Raw genomic sequence first — 21188 nt, forward strand, 5'->3', positions numbered from 1 at the left:
CTGGGCAACGCCAGTGGCGCCTGGAAAAGGCCTCCAGGCGTCTGTGGTGGCGTGGCCGCAGTGGCACCCGGAGGATACACCCACCGTAGATTTGATGGCTTGAATGAAACAGAACCCCACCCCCATACTAGAATTCACCATGGATAGGTAATTTAAAAGAAAATTGCATTTGTAATTTTAAATGCCCCCCCCCAAATCTCTAGGTGTGGGATCAACACCCTTATGAAAGGGCATGAGTTTGCATGTCCGTCCCTTCTTCCATGGACACAGCATCTGTGCTCTCCAGAGGACACAGCACCAAGCACCGAGCTTTCAGCAGACACTAAACCTGCCAGCGGCATGGTCTTGGACTTCCTAACATCCAGAAGCATGAAAAACAATTTCTATTGTTTATAAATGATACAGTCTGTGGCGTTTTGTTATAGCAGCAAAAATGGATGAAAATAAAGTCAAAATGTAACTGAATTAGTCCTTCCCAAACTGATGTGCAGATGTAACCATTTCTGTCAAAATGGTAGCAGGACAGTTTTGTAGATAGAAACAAGACGATTCCAACATTTATTTGGAAAGGCAAAGAAACTGAAGTAACTACAACAAATTTGAAAAAGAGTGAAGGGGGGGTACTTTATCCTGATTCCAAGGCAGGAGTCATCATAAAGCTGTAGAGATCGAGGCTAGCTGATGGGAAGACCCACACACGGCGCCCAGCTGACTCTACCCGAGGTACAGACGCTTCAACTGGGAAAAGGCAGAAATGGTGCAGAGCCATGTGATAGCCACAGGCCAAAAATGGGCCTTGACCTGACTCTCCACCTGGTGCAGAAGCGAACTTGAAGAGAACACAGACCCAGATGCCTGCTGCGAAGCCCTAGGACGTTCAAACACTGAGAGGGATGGCTTCGAAAAACAGGCGGCGACCCCTCGGACCTGGCCCCCAAACACACTCCAAAAGAAAGATCCATCAAAACAGATTTAATCCAAACGAAAACCTTTTGCTCTGCCGAAACCCTAACTAAGAAAATGACAGGACATGTAGATCTAAAAAAAAAAAAAAAAATTTAAAAAAGGAAAAAAATTTAAAAAGAAGGACTGATTGATCTCAGTTCAAGCGTATCAGGTAAACGCCATGGAAGGTGCTCAGTACAGTCTTGTTTTTGCATATTTCGTGTTACGTGATCATTTTGTTTTACTCATCTCACTCTGAGTTACAATTTTTTTTGCTGGTTTTGATCGCCATTCACTCCTGTAGGGATTTCAGGTCAGTCAACATACAGAGGAGGGACAGTCCTTCAAGTTGAGCACACTCCTGGGGATGAAAGGCGCTCTGTTTGAATGGCTTAGAGATGCTCTGCAGCTCCTCTGTCCTTGAGGCCTGGGACATTATCTTGTTATAATAACCTTTGGTAGTAGTGGACTCTGAGAAGCAAGCAAGTTATGTGATCTGCACATGTGCAAAGCTAACTCTACCATGGAACCTAGGTAACTTGACATGATCCTGGAATAGTAATAAACTGGACTGGCTTTCCCACGGAAGCCACTTCTTGCTCTTTGCCATCCTGTGTGCTTGCCTCTTTATTAGCTCTCCCCTTAACCCTTAGAGCAGGACTCCAGTTAACCTTTGCACACTCCAGTTAAGCCAATCATGTAATGTTTAGCCTTGCATGTGTTTTAAAAGCCAATCAAAAAGTATTTTAGGTACTGTAAGTAAATTGAAATGGTGAGATTTAGATTTAAAACATATTATTTTTTGAAAATTCCAAAAAGCAAAGAGGATGACAAGTTACCTGTTGGGAGAAAACAGTTGTAAGCCACGTTTTGGCAGAAGAGTCACATCTGGAATCTGGAGAGGACCCCAACACCCAAGCGTGTGGCTCAGGGGCAGAGCCACCGCCTGGAGACAGGACTAGACATGCAGATAAGAACACACATGTCCTCACCCACGACGTCAAGGCCAGGAGAGCCACGAGGAGAAGGTCACATGCCATCAGAAGGCTGACATGGAGAAGGTGACGGTGGCAGATGTAGTGAGGACATGAACGTGCTGGGTTACCACCACTGCTAGCAGGGAGCCAGCAGGGCAGGGTGCATGGACTCCAGAAGACCAGCCTCTGGCCCCTGGTGCATGTGCGTGTGTGTGTGTGTGTGTGTGTGTGTGTGTGTGTGTGTGTGTTTGGTGCTGTCACTGCATAGGGGTCCCAAGGCGGGCCCTCAGCTCTTCCCTGGCAGGTTCCTGACTTTCTTACAGGAAGGAGGTTCTGGGCAGGTCAAGAGAAGCATGGAGGTCTATTTGTGAAGGCAGCCTGGAGCGGGACACCTGTTCAAAGAGAGAGAGATGGGACCTTCCCCTGGGGTCCTGGGCTCTTCCTAACAGGAAACTGTCAGCAGTGAACATGAGAGGGGCCAAGGAGACTTCAGCTCGGAGAGTCCGATTTATTCATGCAGTTGTTTTGGTACTGATGACGGAGCCCAGGGGGGTTTTACCCCTGGGCCACGTCCCCATTCCTGTTGATTTTAAGTTGTTTAGGGCCTGGCTGGATGTTGAGGTTGGCCTTGGACTTGTGATCCTCCTGCCTCAGCCTCCCGATTGCTGGTATTATAAGTGTGCCACTGCACCTGCTGAGCTCAGTTTTCCTAATGGCGGAGCCCAGGGCGGGTGGCAGAGGTCTGGTCCTCTTCAGGACCTCCATCCAGTCAGTAGATCAAGTTGGGAATAGACCCACATCCTAATGTTTTCCCGTGGGCTGTATTTAGTCTGAAGAAAACACATCCTGTAAGCTGGCAGTGCATGTGGGCAATAGGAATGTTGGGGCTTCCAGAGAACTCGGGTCTGGGGGGCAGGGAGGGGGCGCGGCGCGGTGCCGTCAGAGCTGCTGAGGGCGCTTCCTCCCCCGCTGAGTCTCCTCCCCACCTTACTTCCTCCGTCCCGGGTGGGACCAGGGCCCCGGATGCTGGACAAACAGCACTGGAGCTGCATCCACAGCCGCCTTTAAAGAGGCTTTATTCTGAGGCAGTCCCACTGGTCCTGCAGTGGCCTCGCCCTTGCCTTGGGTGTCTGCCTTCTCTCAGGCCGTAGGCTTCCCTGGGCTGTGGGAAGTGGCCTGAGCTCTGGGGACCAGGCTGGTTGCACCTTGTCCCCTCACCCCTTCCCCTTCCAGGCAGGTCCTGGGCACACCTGTTTCACAGATGGGGACTGGGGCTCAGGGAGGGGGCGGACTGACTTCAGATGGGCAGGGTGGGGCAGAGCCAGGCTTCGTCCTGGGCCCGTCATCCATCGCTGCCTCTGGCAGAAAGGTCTTGCTGCCAGCCACACCTCTGCAGCCCTGGCCCCGGCATCCAGCCTGCTGGCAAGCCATGGGCCTGCTGGTCCCTGCAGCTGCACTGCCAGCCCCTGCCCACATCTCCCTGCTTCTTGGCCTCTGCACAGAGCTCTGGAGCCTCCCACGCAAGCCCAGGCCCTCCTCATGCCAGCTCAGGTCTCCTCGGTTGGTCGGATCCAGCCAAGTGTGGGGAGGACGCGAGCTGAGTACAGGCCCCCACGGGCGCCGGCTTCTGTGCAGCGGCTGTTTGTGTTCAAAGATGCCTTCAGCCTAGGGGGCTGCTAGTCAGTGGTGTCCCCGCGGCTGGGCTGAGGGCATTTGGTGTCAAGGGGCTCTCTTTTCTTCCACTAGCATTTTCTTTTCTTTGAGATACAGCGCAGCACACGCTGCTCACTAGACCACAGGCCAGCCGAGGCTACCTGGAGAGCTGTCCTTTACCCCGGTGCCTCCCTGCCACGAGCAGATACCGTGCTAGTTTCCTAGCTTCATGCCTCAAGCCTGCTGCCATTGCCCCTCCCTCGCAGAGGAGGGAGGGTTTCTTCTCCTCACTCATTGCCAGGTCCGTGGTTGAGGCACCCATGACCAAAGACGAAGTAACACGGGAAAAGCACACGAGTTTGTTCAATGTGATTTTGTACAGCATCGAGTCCTTCATAAAGAAACGAAGACCTAAAGAAACGGAATTGTCTATTTTCAAGCTTAAGTTTGAAGAGGAGTGGGCGGCCATCTGATTGGACAAAGGTCCTTCCCCACAGCCTTTGTCTCCAGACAAGGCATCCCTCTCCTCCGGCGTGGGACGGGCAGGGTTGCAGTGAGGGTCTCTGACCTGAAGGAGGGAAGGTGGGGAGGGTGGGGTCTTCCCACTTCAGCTGCTTCTTCAAAGGCCGGAGGTTGTATTTGGAGTCCTGGGTCCTGGACCCTAATGGTATCCAGTTCTTTGAAGTGTTAGGGAGTCATTAGAGTGTGTGCTGGATGCAATGTGAGCCATGGCCCAGGGAAGAGTTTGCTGAGGGAGCTGGGAGGCCCAGGGCAGAGGTGTGCCCGCCAATGTGCAGCTCCTGAGAGGAACCTGGCTGCCCAGGGCAGCCAGAACCCGCAGCTGACCTCCTTGCTCACAGTCCAAGGCGGGCCCTGGGCCTGCCCCTCAGGAATAGGTGCTGACAGAGCAGAGGTGCCCCGTGGAAAGAAAGGAAAGAAGGGGGCCAAACCCACAGAAGCCACCTCCCTCTGCAGGGACTTGGAGAACCACAGCAGGGTTCAAGCTCACCTCTAGCTCGGGAGCCTGGAGGCCGCCTGCCGCCCCACCCACCTGGAGCTAGGATCACAGCTATGATTGTTGTACCCTCATATCTCTCTGCTTGAATGTTCACGTATAGTAGTGTTGGTTTTTTTTCTCCTTCAAAACTTTTAAGAAATTGTGGTAAAAGAGGTGGCACAAACGTGTGACCTTGGCCCTTTCCGAGGGTGCAGTTCATCAGCTCCCTTCAGGCGCTCACAGCTTCGCCCCCATCCCCGCACAGGCTTCTCATCTTCCCAAGCCGAGACTCCTAGACGGGACTCTCCGTCGCCCCCTGTCCAGCCCCAGCTGTCATTCTGCTTTCTGTTCCTGAGAAGTTGAGGGTCCTTGGTAAGCAAGTTAGTGGGACACACTGCATTCGTCTTTTGTGACGACTTCTTTCATTGAGTGCGATGACCTCATGGCTTATCCAGGTTGGGGCACCTGTCAGAATCTCCTTCCCTAAAGATTGAAGGATATCCCATGTCCGTGTGTGCCACATTTTCATTGTCCATTCATCTGTCAGTAGACAATTGGTTTGCTTCTGTGTTGTACCCACTGTGAATAAAACTGCTGTGAACACAGGTGTACAAACATATGAGTGTTTAAGGCTCAGCCACTTGTGGGAAAAGGTCAATGCACTAAAACATTGCAAAATAAGTAAACAAAAAAATCCCCATGGTTCATTCCCCATGACAGGTGCTTTGGAGAGCTGTATCAGGCTCTGCATTAATCCGTTTTGTGTTGCTATAACAGAATACCTGAGGCTGGGTAATTTGTAAAGAACAGAAATTATTTTCTCATAGTTGTGGAGGCTGAAGTCCAATATCAAAATGCTGGCAGGTTTGGTGTCCGGTGAGGGCAGTTGTCAGGTTGGCACCTTTCTGTTGGATACTCTGCAGGGAGGACTGTGTCCTGCCTGGTAAAGCAAAGGCGGTGAGTCCACTCTCTTAGCCCCAGGCATGACGGCACTCCTCGGATTACCAGGGTGGAGCCCTGGGGACAGAACCCCCCGTTAGGCCCACCTCCCAACTCTGGAGATCACGTTTCCAACACGTGAGTTTTGGGGACCCTCAGAGGTCGCTCAGTGAAATCAGGTTATATAAGAAGATGAGGTTTCAAAAACAAAGAAAGAAGGCAGTGTTCCTTGAGATCCCTCCGCAGGGAGTCCTGAGGTGGCCGAGCACCTCGCAGTCCTGCGGGCTCCGTTCCTCCTTCGCCCTGTGTGGGGTGGACCACGACCTACCGCATGCCCGCCGTGGCACCGCGGAGCAGGCCCAGGACACGCGTGTTAAGAGAAAAGCAGTCAGTTCTCACCCAGCAGGTCACGTTCTACAGCCGGATGCTCCTGAGGAGCTCAGGGTTCCCTTCCACCAGCTCTGGTCTCGGTCTTCTTTGTTTTACCTGCACGTCGCAGAGACAGCGCTCACGCCTGAGGGGCCTCTCTACACACCGAGGAGACCTGTCACAGCCCTCTTGTGCTTGGGATCACTAGTCTGCTCTTCGGCAGTGAGCCAGGGCCAGGTTAGACAGTGAAATCAACAAAAGGCACAAGGGTGTGAGTGGATGGCCAAGGACACCACGGGAGCCGAGGGCAGCGTGTGGCCTTCTCCAGCTCAGCCGCGAGCCTGCACCTGGGTGACTGGTGACGCTGCCTGCCTTTGAACAAGCAAGAACACCTAAGTGCTGATTCTTGGGTCACAAATAAATTTTAGCAAGCAGGTGAATTTGCCAGTACAGAGTCTGCAAATGAGGAGAACTGACTGCATTTATCTTCCGGGGTCCGTTTTGCAGGCGAGGGGCAAGCCCTTTAAGTGGCATGCCACTTACTTACAGTCTCAGAGGAGGGGAGGAAGCTGTCTTCCCAGATGTGCCTGTCCACTGGGCCACCTGGGGTCTTTGCTCCAGGCCACTCCTCCTGGCTGGGCTAGGACTGGGCCTGGTGGTTCTGCTTTATGGAACTTGAGCGCATCCTGGGTAAAAGCTCCTGGAGAGGACCTTCCCGTGGAGAACAGAAAAGGCAACCAGCTGGTGACATTGGGTGGGCACCTGTGGTGGAAAAGCCGGTCCTAGCCCCAGGTATGTCCATCTCATTCACATGAGCACCCGCGGGGTCCTCCACTTGTCTCCCCAGAGAGAGAGAGAGAGAGAAATCCCTGCCCTGCTGCCGCTTCCTCTACAAACCAGGGACAAGCTAAAAAGTGATACAAGGATAAATCGGCACATCAGCGGCGGGGTGGGAGCGGGTGTGTGCTGCGGGACACAGGGCAGGCTAAGGGGCGCTTAGGATTTAGACGGGAACCGGCGGCCGCGCCCAGGGGCAGCACTGAGCACGGGCTTGGAGGAGGAGAGGCGCGGCCTGGGTCTGGGCCTGACGCCCCAGAGGGAGCAGCAGGTGCCAGGACCCCGGGCACGCGGTGTGCAAGGAACAGTGAGCAGGCGGCACAGAGAAGAGCGGGGAGCCGGGCGAGTGGTGGAGACGCGGGTCAGGGGAGAGGTGGGACAGGGTCGGGCGCGAAGGGGCGCGGCTGCCGCTGCGGGCAGGTGGAGAGCCCCACCCGCCACTCTCGCTCGCGGCTCTCGGGTGTGTCGGGTGTGTCGCACCGCGTCTAGAACGTCCTGGGATGCTCTCAAAGTCACGAGGCCTGGCCGAAGTTAGGGACAGCACCGCATTAAAGGAACCCCAGCGCCGGCACAGGCCACGGAGGGCACGGAGTAATGCGGGCAGGGGGAGCCAGACGCAGGCCGTGGCTGCCCTCGAAGCGCACTCCCGGGGCACAGAGGAACCCCATCGGGGCAGTGTGAACAGCCCCTCCCGGCCCCTGGTGAGCTCGTCCCTTCAGGCAGCCACCTCTGGAACAGCGTCCCTGCTGCTGCGATTAGTTCAGAAGGGCTCCTGACACCCGCCTGGCACGATGTGACTGGTTCCCTGTGAGAAGAGGGTGATGTGGACACGCACAGAGGAGGCCCGGATCCGTGGGGTGCGGAGGACCGCTGGCCACACCTGGGGCCTGGCTCTGCCCACACCTTGGTCTCAGACTTCTGGCCACCAGAACCGCGGGACAACGCAGTATCACCCCACCCAGGGCACGAACACACTCTCACTGGCTTTTCTGTGTGTGCATACACTACAGGATTCCTGCGAGATTGGGGTCACCCTTCTCCCCACGTGGATTGTCAGAGGGCTTCTGCTCAGAACTCTGCAGGGTCTTGCTGTTCCTCCCCTGCCCTGCCCTGGGCCTTCCCTGCACACCTGGCATCCTCCTGCCCGCCTCCTCCCCACCTGTGCACACCGCAGCTGACCTCGGAATCTGGTATGGTCACTCTCCTGTCCTCCTATCTGGGTCCCTGCTGCCTCCTGAGTATGTGGAGACCATCCTGGCTTGGAGCCTTTGCCTGCTGGCCCTGGGCTGGCAGCACTCTCCTCTGAGGACCTGCTCCTCACCTGATCACCCGAGTTCATGGCTGCTCTGGATCTGCCTGGCTGGACACCCTCCTTCCCCTTCTCGGCCACCTGGGCCACCTGCTGGCAGTCCTCGCTTGTCCGTTCTGTCTTTTTTGCACAGCTCTGGTCACCTTCAGCCCCCAGTAACTTAGTGTTTTTCCACCTAAGCTCCAGAGCAAGGAGTTTATCTGCTTTACAGGTTTTGCTCAACAACATTTCCTAGAAGCTCAGAAGAGCACATTTCACAACGCCTTTCTTTCTTCTTTTTCTTTTTGGTGTCAGGGATTGAATCCAGGGGCACTTAACCACCAAATTACATCCTGAATGCTTTACATTTTTTATTTAGAGACAGGGTCTTGCTAAGTTTCTTAGGGGCCTCTTGAAGTTGCTGAGACTGGCCTTGAACTTTCAATCCTCCTGTATCAGCCTCCTGGGTCACTAGAATTACAGGCATGTTCCACTGTGCCTGACCACACCTGCTTTCTAAAATGAATGAACAAGTGAGTGCATGTGAAACAACTAGAGCTTCTCTAGGTGTGTCTACAGAAGAATCAGTACCAGCAAAACAGCCCCCAGTCCTATCAAGATCCTGATGCCATTTTTTTCATAGTAAATGAAAAAACAGTCATCAAAGTTACATGGAACCAGAAAACACCCCAAATACTAAAGCAATCTCTAGCAAAAAGAATAAAGCTGTGGTCATCACATGCCCTGATTTCAAAATATAAAGTGTTGTCATGAAACCTGGTACAGGTATGAAAACTCGTTGAGCAATGGAATAGCATAGAAAGTCCAGAAAGAAGCCCAAGTTTAATGGTACATTGACCCTAGACAGAGGTGCCAAGAACACACGGTGGGGAAAGAAGTCTCTTCAGTAAACAGTGTTGGGAAAACTGAATCTCCACACATGCCTCCCTCATGTGATTTACAAAAACCAAGTCCAGAGGACTAAAGGAGTGAAACATGATGTGAAACTGAGCAGCTGCTGCAAAGAAGTGCAGGAGAAAAGCTCCACAGCACTGTCGTTCTGACAGCGACTTTTGGATAGAACTCCAGTGGCACAGGCAGCGGAAACAAAAGTAGAGGGCGAGGAGGCTCCAAGCTTCCTTGCAGCAGGGAAGCCACAAAGCCAGCCACAGACGGGGGGGGGGGTCTTCAGAAACCTGCGTCCAGCCTATAGAAGGAGTTCCACAAGAAAGCAGAGGACCTGCCTGATTTTAAAATGGACAAAGGATGTGGACATCTGAAAGGAGGAAATATGGAAACCTGCTCCCACCTTTAACCACTAGGGACATGCAAGCCTAGTCACAGGGAGATGTCACCTCACACCTTTTAGAATGACTGCTGGGTACAATGCATGCTGAAAAGGCATTTCCGGCTCTGCTCGTGGTTGGAGTTGCTGTATGGAAAAAAACCCAGCACCCTTGGGCTTCAAAGGGCACCTTTCCTTGACTCCAGTCTTTGTCCACAGCCTCACCTGTCTTTCCAAACCAGCTTCCTGTTGCAGTGAAGGAGCACCATTTCTTTAGCCAGTAAGCAGGGACAGTTCCTGTCTGCTGACCTTTGTAGGAACAATAAAGTCTTCAGCATCTGAGATTTAAGATAACGCTTGGATGCCCTGGTCTCCCATTGAGTTGGGAGGAGTCCTCACCCAGCAGAGGACCTGTCCTAAACATAGATTCTGTCCCCACACAGACCTGCTGCTCCAGACTGGGGTGGGGTCCCTCCAAGCTGTTATAGCAAACCTTGCAGGTGATTCTGATGCACATTCAAATTTGGGAAGCAATGCCCTGGGGAGTTGAGGGCGTTAAATAAACAGTCATCTGAAGACTTTGAAGGATTTGTTTGCACCTTTCAGAAAAATCATTGATGTGGGATCACTCCTAAGTCACTGGGCTCTGGACCTAGGAAGTCAAACTGGGAATCCATTCCCAGGCACCAGATCTCCCACCTCCCCCAGCACCGCCTCCCTCCCACCCAAAGCAACTTGACGGGATTAAAAATACACCAAAAACTTTTCTGTTTGCAGAACCTCCTGTCAAATACCACTGTCCTTGCAGGAGGCACATTAGCATTTGATTAGTATGTGCATAGAATGTTGTCTGAGCCCAAATACACAAATTGGGAAATCAAAGAGGACCCCTTCACACCTTTTGCTGGCTTCATCCTGAACATTTATTTGTTTTAAAACAACTTCCTCAGGGAATTTCCTTCCTAAAAGAAACTCGTCTCCATTTTAAAGGAAAATGACCCCCTCTTCCCTACTGCCAACCAGTTTCCGACAGTGACCCCATAATGAGGGTGGGGAAGGTGGCAACTGCATTTTCCTTGTCCTCTGTTTTAAAGCTGCAGTGAGACTGTAGAAAACATCTTCAGGAAATGTAGAAGCTACAAAGGACTTGCATTTTGTATGGAATTTATCCCAGTACCTAGCCAAAGCGTATGTTTTTGTGTAGGGAAATAACTAGCAAAGTACGATGAACTTTGAACTAAGTTCCTATGAGGAAATTTAAAAAAAAAAAACTTTAACAAAATGTTTACAGACACCAAGGACAGGATTTCCTACTCAAAGTTGCATTCTATCATTAAATTTTAAAACAATCCCTATTGAAAGTAAAAACAGGAAAACATCAACTTCCAATGCAAAGGTGTAAAAAGTTTAATGATATTCAGCAAACACTTATGTTCATACATAAATTTTTGATGCTTCTAAGGAATCAAAAAATTTTTTGTGGGATTTTTGGCAAAAATTTGTTTCTGACACTGATTTATTGAAGATCTTTATTATTAGGATTTAACTTTGTAGTGACTCCATTCTTCTTATGACCAAAGGTATGAAAAAGGCAATTTTTTGTACATTTTTAAAATCAAACAAACTTCAGAAATCGTTTCATCTGATTTTCAATTCTCCCAACAAAGGAGCGGTGAACCGTTTGGGGTGGTGTCTGGCGGGCACAATCCAACTCCAAACTCACCTCTGCCCTCTGCTGTCTGTCTGAACAAGATGCTCCAGAAATCTTTATGTTTTGTAACATCACTTAACAATTTTTAATCACTAAATGAAGCTGCTTTCTTGCTAATTAGAAGTGAGTGAGATCAAAGATGAAGGCACTTGGGGTGTTTGCCACGACCCAGGAAGAGCAGCCTTCCTAGCTGACTAGTCTGAGGCCCCACCTGCGTTTATTTGTGAAACCTTCTTGCAGAGTTTAAGGTCTGTACTAATGGCGCTGTGGAGGGGAGAGCTGAATTTGAGTGCTCTAAACTTCAGGTTCCCTGGGTCCTTCACCCCTCAGGTCCTGTTTCCCTTCAGAAGAGGTATTTGGGTTGTAAGGGCAGTGGTGGCTGGTGGTCTCTTGGTCTCATCTTCCTGAGGGCCGTCTCACCAGGCTCTTTCATTTCCAAGCACTAAGGCTAAGGGCTTTAGTGGGTGGTGGGTGAAGAGAAACTCTGCCTCAGACATCAACTTTTGAGGGACGGGACAGGTTTTTACATAGTATGTCAGCAGGAGTCCCAATTGGAGTGAATGTCCAAGTGAGGGTGACAGTCATGTGTTCACACACCTTAACCCTGGAGGGAGAGAGAGATGAGCAGAAGGCAGTGGCCAAGGCTTTGTACGGCCAGGAGCAGGCGGAGGAATTCTCCAGGTGGTTCAGAAGGACCTTTTGAAACCATGCACATGTATTAATGTGATATTTTAAATTTAAATTATTAGGGAACCTAAAATTTTACTCCAGAAGAAGCCATCTAATTGAACTAATTTTATTGAGAAGTTTTAGCCTCAGGACTAAACTTCTTGCTTTAGAACTAAAAATAAAACACCACACATATATTAAATTCATGAGCTTTTAACTTCTAGTTCAATTAAAACCAGAGAAAGTGATTCCATTACATAAACTCAATCACACTATTCCAACTTTAATGTTTATGGCACAACACATGAAATAGGTGAAAATATAGCTGGGCACGGTGGCACTTGCCTGTAGTCCCAGCAGACTGGGAGGCAGAAGGATCGCAAGTTCAAAGCCAGCATAAGCAAAAGTGAGGTGCTAAGCAAATCAGTGAGACCCTGTCTCTAAATAAAATACAAAGTAGAACTGGGGATGTGACTCCAGGTCAAGTGCCCCTGAGTTCAATTCCTGGTTACTCCATCCCCCCCCCCCCCCCCCCCCCCCGTAAATATATATATATATATTTTCACTAATTTTGAGAAGGACAAACTGACAGAAACACACACACAGACACACACTATAGCAGAATCACTTTAGTGGGACAAGATATTTCACCAGGTTCTTTTGGGATCACTTAGTTAAAAGAGAGTTTTTTCTTTTCTTTCTTTTTCTTTTTTTTTTTTTTTTTTTTGGCGGGGGTGGGGCTTGCTTGGGATGGAACTCAGGGCCTCCTGAATGCTAGAAAGTGCTGAGCTTCAGCCCCAGCCCAGGATTATTCGAGAGATTTGTAGTCTCTCCTCAAACTTAACCAATGGATCAGTTATGATGAATTTGAGTATAGCTCTTCTTCCTGCCAAGGGAATTTATCACACATAAGGGAATCATGGAAAAGCAGTTCTCAAGCCGCGGGCAATGCTCAGGGAATCCCTGCTTGCACAAACATCTAGAGTAGATGACGTGTACCCTTAAACCGCTTTCCCGCGAACTCCCTAGAATGTTCCAGACAAACAGGCATTAAAGGCCCGGCCGGGTTGGCAGCCCCTGCTCTGTGGGTGGTCTGCTGCTGACCAGGCCCGCGGGATGCCCAAGGCCCCTGCACCCAGGGGCCAACCGACGTGGTCGCCGCCGGAGGGAGCGGGCCGGCCGCTGGGTGTCGCTGCTGTGCGAACTGTAAGGTGGGCGCCGGGAGCCAGCGCCGCGGGGGGACCTGTCCCTGCAGCCTCCGACCGAGCAGGAGCTGAGGTTTCTTACGTGGTTTAGTCCGGGAAGAACAGGACGTTGATCCTCGCGGAGAAACCACTGCTCCTTAAAGGAAAACCGTTCCTTAAGCGGGTCCAGGGTTGGGGCGCTGCGCCGCGGTGCGCATGTGCCATCCCGAAAGGTCGCTTTTTACGAGAAACAACTTCAAAAGCCTCCCTGGAACCTAGGCCGGGGCCCCTGGCTTCTTCACAAGGCGGGAGCCCCTCGCCCTGGCGTTGGGAGGCCCGGCCCTCGCGCTGCCGCTGTCCCCGCAGCCCGCACGGTGCAGGGGGCGAGCCCGCAGCAGCCGGGCTCCCGCGCTCTCCCCGCGGTACTCCTGGGGAAGGCCGTCATTGCAGCTCCTAAGGACACAGACTTGAAGGGGACGGAGGGAGAGACCAGCAGCTTTATGGCCCGCCAGCGGGGCTCTGGGCTCCAAATTGCAGGGCGCGGCAGTCCCGGTCGCTTCCCGGCGCGGGCGGGGCGCGCGGCGGGCGGCGGGGTCCCCGCGGCGCGCTCATTAGCGCCCACTCTCCTTAATGGCTTCCTGTGGCTGGATGTTTACTTGTCATTTGTTTGCAGCCTCGCTTCCCAGCTACCGAACCCAAGACCCACCGCCTTTTCTTCCCTCGTTTGAAGGCGGTGCCCGGAGGGAGCGGGGCCAGGGTCCCCGCGCAAAGTCCCGCCCCAGGTCGCCTCCGCGGGCCAGCGTCGACCTGGTAGGGCCCGCGGTGCTGCGGGCCGCGCACCGTCCTCCCGGCTTCGGCCCGGCCCCAGGCTCTGCGGGCCCCGCCGCCTTTCCCACCGGGCGTGCGCTTTACCTTCCGGACGACCCGGGAACCCGAAGCCCAACCTCCTCAGTCCGTGCCGGGAAGACCTGTCCCCGGGAGCCCCTCGGCCAGGGCGGAGTGGGAGCAACGGCCCCCCGTCCCTGGACCGAAGCGGAGACCCCTAACCCCTCACCTAAGCCCGCTCCCACGCCCGGGCTGCCTTCTGTGCCAGAGCGCTTGGGTTGGTCCCGAGTCTCCGAGACCTCCCTGCCGTTTAAACGCTACTGTTTCGGGAGGGATGAAAGCGCCTCCTGCGGAGGGAGGGAGGGTCCCACTGCGGAGGGCCACTCTCCACATAAAAGCAGGTCACAAAAAGTTCTCATTTCTGCTCGAGAACTTCCCCATTTCTCAGGGTTGGAAGGGAATCCGACAAGTGCTGATGTAGGCACATTTCTGTCACCCGACAGTCTCCACCAGTCTTTTGAGAGTCTTGGGCATGCCTGATTTTATTCTCGAATTTGTTAAGTAAACTCACCACAGGCGGCATCATTCTGACTAGGGGCTCCAGACCAGAATGGAGTCTCTGGTACAGGTGCCACGTACTCAATCTGTACTCTGAGCCCTGTGTACAGTCAGTTCTCAAAAAAAGGAGACTGACAGTCATAGATATGGAGGGGTCCAGTTTACCTGCACCCTGAGGAAGTCCCCTTTTAGAAAGTCCCCTTTTACCCTATGAGTAATGCACCTTTGGAGTGGCCAGTCCAGTCTTTCCTCCGGTCTTCACCATTTCTCTGTGAAACAGCCTCCCCTGCTCAGTTGCTTGAGTCTAGAATCAAAAAATAAAAGCCATTTAGATCTATAACTGAATTTGTTGTAATTTTGATTGACAAATTGAGCATGAAATGGAAAATGAGACCACCAAGTTCTAAGTCCCTGAAGGGGTTCTCCTGGGGCCAGTGACATGCTGCCCCACATGTCTAGGGGTGCTTCCTGAATCTGGCCTTCTCAGTTGGAGATGTGCTCCGATGTCTAAGACATGAAATCGTATTCGAAAGAGGTGAGGGTCCTGACACCTGTTTTCTGCTAAACTGGCAAATCCATGTTTTATCACAAGCGGGATACCCCTGTGTGGCAACTGGTTTAGAGTGAATGGCACTTCCAGGCTCTCCAGGTCAAAGGGAGATACAGTCAGAAAATGAATGTTTAGGGAAAGGTGTTTTATCTCTTTCCTCCCAGTGTCCTCAAACCTATCTTCCCCTCATCCCTCTCTTAAGTCTTCCTTGCTGTTGCCCCTCCCCAAGTTCCCCTGATAGTTAACTCCTGGCTACTAATGAGAAAAGAACAAGCAGACAGTCTGCCTGCCTTCAGATGGTTCTCTTTAATTTTAAAACCTTAAATGAACCCATATTATTTAGGGACAGAGAAAATTGTGGTGGTACTTTGGGTGTCAATTGCTGTTGACAGTAACTCTTCTCCAGTCGGGTTACCCAGACCTTACACTCTGATGCTTAGAAAGAGGACTTCAGTTTTTTTAAATCATCTTCTGATGTATCGTTTGTCATTAAAAACGTCACTCTGATGTTTTTCTCCTTGGTAATAAGATTATAGGGCTGCAGAATGAACTGACCAAATGTGGAATCTTGAAGAACATGAGCAACTATGAAGATTTTTGGAAGCTGATTCAGGAGGAAGGTCATGGAACAAAAATCAAAAGAAATCAAAGAAAAACTCCAGAGGGTAAAATTTAAAAGTTCGTACATGTCTATTTTTTATTGTGGATTTTTATAAGTGCCTTAACTTTTCAGTTGTTGGTTCTGGGAAGTAGTGACACTGTCTTACTTGGGCTGAGATGGTAGAATGGCTGGTTTTTAAAGATTTCAAAGCTGCATGGGCTTTCATACTTTGTCGACTTCATAAATACGCCCTGGAAAACAGTCCTGTGTTTGCGGGTTCCCTCCGGTGCTCCAGCAGCTGGGCAGAGGGAGCAGCCGCCCTCTCCTTCCTTGGGCTGCCTTTCTCACCAGAGTGAAGAAATTCGTTCCAATAAATGAGGAGTGTTTACTTCTTGCTAAGAACTGTGCACAAACACATGTGATAAATGGCCTAACGGAGACAAACCAGGGTTCCCAAAGAGGGTTTGAGATTTTCAAGTGAGGCCTCAAGGAAGTTGGTAGGTTAAATTTACTTAGTCGAGTGGTTTAACAACCAGTAAAGCCAGGAGTGGGTCTGTCTCAGCGCATCATGTACCCTGGTGGGAGCATGCTTTCTAGCTTGTTATTAGTTCTGAAAGCGTTTGTGAATATGAGCTGTCAGTGGTCCGAGGGTCAACGACTCTCAGACCCACTGGCCAGGGTGTGAGTGAGCCAGGGTCTCCCTGTGGCTTGTGGCATTTGGACCCGGTGGTTATTTCAAGAGACCCACGGGAGCTTTGCAGAGCTGGGGAAGCGTGCGCCTGTGTCCGTAGTTTGTGTCTGTTCTGCGGTAAAGGCCTGGTGGGTTTGTACACGTCCAGTCTGGCAGGCACAGAGCTGGGCAGTGCAGGTACAGAGGCGACACAACAGGCCGATCTTACACCTTCTCTCAGAAGATGCTTGGGGAGCACGATCTCTGACTCCTCCTGGGTCTCCTTCGTACTGGACGGGCGTTCTAGGTTGGCCCCCCCTAATGCTGCTCTGCCTAGGTTCTGGTTTACGGCCGTGCTCACCCCCAGATTCCTCCATGCAGCGTTAGTGTGCTCCCGTGAACACGTCCAGAGGAACCTGGGTGAACCTGCAGATGTCCTAAGCGACATGGCATGAAAAGTTAGCTTCCAGAGAAGATGGAAATATCCATTGTTAGCAGACTGATTTTTTTTTTTTTTTTTCTTTTTTGAGAATGGAAAATTCCAAGTGAAGATTTTGGGATGATGTGTTGGAGCCAAAGGGCCAGTGACTTTTTTCATGTGTATGTGGAATTCCTGAAGGAGCCAAGCTGCTCCTGCTGGTTGACGTGCCTGGAAAGCTGCCAGTGCCCGCCAGCTTGAGTAAGGTGGGGTGGCCTTGGAGCTGGTCACTGCTGGCAGCTGACTTTGTGTTTCCTCCTTGAACTGCTGGTTTGAAGGTGCTATCAGGACAGAAAACCACAAGAACTCACAGCCTGTGGATCTTTCTGAATGAACACACAACCTCAGACCCCTGAACAAAGGTCTCAATTAGTAAAAGAAGGTAGAAAACTCAAGAATTTTCTCAATGTTGAAAACACAATTGTTAGAATGTAAAATAGTCATTTTCCATTGTCCATTCAGAAGAGTATCTGTCTTCAACACATCGCTCTTGACTTGTCATTGTCTTACATTTTATAAGAGTACAGTGAGCTGGGCATGGTGGCACACACTCTGTGATCTCAGCAGCTATGGAGGCTGAGGGAGGCTGAGGCAGGAAGATTGCAAGTTCCAGCCCAAGCTGGACATCTTGGTGAGACCCTGTCTCAAAATAAAAAAATAAAAAGGGCTAGAGGTAGAACCCAGTGGTAGAGTGCTCCTGGGTTCAATCCCCAGTACCAAAAATAAATTGATGAATTAATTAAAAGGGCATCTACCCAGTTGTGGCTTGAGCCCCCCACAACCTTTGATAATCAAATTGTGGCAGTCAACTGAATCCAAATGTCTAGTAAGAAGGAATCTGAGCACAGAGAAGTTTGTGACCTTTTCGTGAATATTCACAGAAGAAAAATAGCACCAATTTCTAGGAAGCACAGGACTTCAATCCAAACAGGAGGCTACAAAGGTTGTTGAGTATAATTTTGGAATGTTTAAATATGTAAAGTGTGGTTTGGGTCTTCATAGGAATGACAAAGTTCAGCCTTCTCTAGAATTTTATGAGTCAATCTACAGTAAAATTCTTGACTTGGACACGATGACAAACCTCTCCACCAGCATTTATGTATATAAGTAATACTGAATTCTGAGATGCCAAAAATTCTTTCATGGTTGAAAGAACTGCAAAATCCCAGTTTTATGCCAAAAGGAAGACTTTATTGTTCAAACATTAAGCTGGATCCTCAATATTAACTATCTCAATGTGAATCCATACTCTTTCCTACTTATACGCACTGAACATTTATAGTAGCACGAACTGAACTTCTGGATAACCTTGAATATCTCTCCGCAGTGTCGAACCCCAGGCCCCAGGCTGCTCCTAGGAGAAGGGAAAGCAGGCCACTGGTGGACGCTGATCGGCAGGACAGACCTTGTCAGCGGGGACAGGTGAGGCTGCTCCCAGGGAGGAGAGCTATGTTCTTTGACTCTGCATTTTCATTTCTGTTAGGGAATTTTCTTTCGTGTCTACTCTATCCCAAGCTTTTTCATTACTTAACATTAAAAATATTCATGCGGTGAAGTGATTGGTCTAACAGGCTGTTTGGAATACTTAACGGCATACAAAGCAGTATTTTGCATCATCCATGTAATTTCATTTGAAAGATGTTTAAAAAAAAACAAAAAACAAAACAAGGCAGTCATTATTTGTAACTTCAAAGAGAACAGGTGTGTCTGGGGAGATAAAAACTGGTAAAAATGACTCCCAGAGAATACCAAAATCACCAACTGGAGACTCACGTGTGGGGAGAAAGAAAACCAGGGATTCTCGCTCTTTAGTGTATAAGTCCAGTGCAGCTGAGTAGGAAGGCTTCTGTAGAAACAGCCCCTATGGTGGGAGGGTCTGCATCTGTGGGAGGGGAGGACTCCTGCTGAGACAGGCAGGCTGCTCCTGGGTGCTCCCTCTCAGCAAGATGAAGGCTTCTGGCCAGCTGCGTGCCTCCCACCTTCCCGCCTCCTCACAGAGGCCTCCATTCCCCCGGAAGAAGTTACCCCAATGCTGAGGAATTACTCCACTAAGCTGGGGAGCCACCATTCGAGGCACTTCTAGGATCTGGCAGGAGGTGGCTGTTAGTGCTGCCCTTACCAGTTGGATTTCTTCTTGCTGGATTTTTATTTGCATACCCATCTGAAGCACACTGGTATGATGGAGATAGCTCAGTCCTGGAGTAGCAAAGTCTGGCTTTGACTTTTGACCCTGCTCCCTAACGGGCGGTTTGGGCAGGGTCTCAAGCTCCCTGGGTCATTTCTTCACGTGCAAAGTCATAACTGTGGTCCCTATTTTATAAGTTGTTGCCAGAGGAACCCACTAAACAAGCCAGGTAGGTATAGATTTGTTCTAAAGATCACAATGAAGGTGCTGCACTGTTGGCCATACTTTATTTTGTTGCACCTGGTTTTAGCAAACATTTTCCCCTGAATATCTTGTGAGTTGAGTCCAGATTTGTTTTGGACACTTGCAGTAACAAGAGCTGCAGGCTCTGCCGCCCGATCAGCTCCGTTCTCTCATTGGCTGGTGCCCAGCCAGTGGACAGTGCATGAGCTGTGCCCTTCTGGGTGGCTGGGGAGGGCTGGACCTCACGCTTGGGTGTAAGGAGCACACCATTCTCAGTCCACAGAAGAGCAGTATTTGGGGGCAGGTCTGTCAGATGACTGAAGATGGCTGAAATTTTAGTTTGTAGCAAACATTCGTCTTCTGTATCTAATCCTCTGGGACGAGGAATTGCTGATCCCATGGCAGAGGCAGATATTCCATCTGACACTCATAAGTCAAAATAAATCTCACACACTGAGCTAGGAAAGGCAGTCTTCTCGAATAATGTTGTCATGTGCAGCTTGAAAGTGATCACCACCCTGGCTGAGTCTGCAGAAAGTGGAGACATTGAACGTGGTTGGGTGTTGATTATTCCTGGATCCCCCTCTGTGTGCGGGGAACTGCAGGTGGTTTATCTGTCCATGTGTACTTGCGCCCGTGGGGAATGTGTCCTCAGGCTCATGAGACCAGGTGGAACTTTCAAAAGAAGGGTGGACATGTCTTCTGTCTGTCTATGCTGGGGACTGAACTCAAGGCCTTGCACATGCTAGGCAAGCGCTGTACCACTGAGCCACATCTCCAGCCCAAATGTGATCCTTTGAAAAAAGAACATGGGCTGGATTGGAAAGGGCAGGACACTTTCACACAGGGAAGATGAACAGCCGAGCAGCCCCGGGAGCGGGCGTGGCCAGCGGGCCTGTTTCACCTGATGTTCTGCCTTGGGCTGGGCTGTCCTCCCCACGCCCAGAATTCACAATCTGAAGCCCTACCCCCAACGTGAAGGTTTGGCATTGGGTTTTCAGAGGTCACATTGGGCTAGAAAAGTCACGAGGTGAGACCCCCATCATAGGATCAGTGTCCTTTTAGAAGGCGATGCCAGTGAACTTGCTGTCCCTCTCTGCTGTGAGGACACAGTGAGGATTTGCCGTCTACGTGGCAGGAAGGGCCCTCACTGGGACCCGGTGGTGCTGCATCCGGATCTCCCAGGTCCAGCCTTTGAATGGTGAGAAGTGAATTTCTGTTGCTTAAGCAACCACAGTTTGTTGTGGCCACCTGTGTTAAAATTCCAATAAATGTATTTCATGTCTATTTCATATTTATTCGAAGTAGCTTCAGAGACCAGAAATAGGGCTAATGGGAAGAAGTCACAAAAAAGTAAGGTTTGCATGTTTGGTTTCTGGTGATTGAAGGTGCAGGCTTGGACCAGGCTGATGTCTGGCAATGTGGACCTGTATATAATATTGCTACCTGGATGCCCCAGCTGCGCCGCCCTCATCCCCATGGGAGTTTGATTCTGGGAGGCAAATTCCTTAGGTGGAACTTAATATTCTGTTCAGTTCAAACTAATTTAAATATAGAGAAAAAAAAAAAAAACCAACTAGAGGGATAAAAACGCAGTGTGAAAAATACAGGAGGAGAAAAGCCCTGTCCAGAGGCCCCACGCAGGGCAGGGGATTGCTAGGCTTCAGCCGGGCTTCAGCCCCATAGCTCCTTAGGGGATGGTGACATGATTCCATACAGAGAAAACTGATGGCCAAATTTAAACACGGATTCTTCTACAGGGGTCTCTCTGTAATAGTCAAAATGCTGTGGGGAAAGGCTTTGGAAAACGAGCTAAAAATAAAGGTGTGCTGCATAAAATATTGAAATTAGTAGAAAATGGTTCTCACACCACGCTCAGGCAGTGAGATATGGGCCTGGAATAATAGCAGGTCTTGACACGGCGTCTCCCGTGACGTTCCTGGACTACCCCGATTCATGCTCATGCACTGGCGTACCCGCAGGTTTCCACAAACCCATTTGACAGTCAAGGAAAGAGACATTTGGGACAAGTCTGATAAGACGCTGGCCCAGGGCAGCCCAGTCAGTGAAGCGTAGACCTGGATCCAAACCCAACCTGCCTCCAGACCTGTAGTCCAGCTGTGCTTCGCACTGGCCTTGAAGGGAGAAGGCGGGATTGCCAGAAGTGTGGGGCAGCGTGCATGGAAGCCCTTCTGTGGCCAGACTGTGAGCTTTGGCATGAAGACCAGCCTGCAGTGACTTGCGAGTGACCACCCCCCAGGCACCACTGTTCCCAGCCCGCAGG

At 50.7% G+C, this 21188-nt stretch overlaps 1 protein-coding gene across 8 annotated transcripts in view; it reads left to right on the top strand.

The window, feature by feature from the left end:
* LOC306666278 (uncharacterized protein) overlaps nt 1–21188 on the top strand; it is a 66517-nt gene that overhangs the window by 21143 nt on the left and 24186 nt on the right. For 4 of the 8 annotated variants that reach the window (XM_079148248.1, XM_079148255.1, XM_079148254.1 and 1 more), the window contains 2 exons: nt 15324–15465; nt 17864–17958. In XM_079148248.1, coding sequence (XP_079004374.1) covers nt 15411–15465; nt 17864–17958 — 150 coding nt within the window. In that variant the 5' untranslated portion in view covers nt 15324–15410. Of the gene's footprint in view, nt 1–37; nt 2025–12885; nt 13665–15323; nt 15466–16750; nt 16968–17863; nt 17959–21188 lie in introns of those variants that run through there. The other 4 variants (XM_079148251.1, XM_079148250.1, XM_079148249.1 and 1 more) reach the window with 4 other exon arrangements.

The sequence above is a fragment of the Sciurus vulgaris genome (assembly GCF_902686455.1).
Source record: "Sciurus vulgaris genome assembly, chromosome: 7".
Lineage (NCBI taxonomy): Eukaryota > Metazoa > Chordata > Mammalia > Rodentia > Sciuridae > Sciurus > Sciurus vulgaris.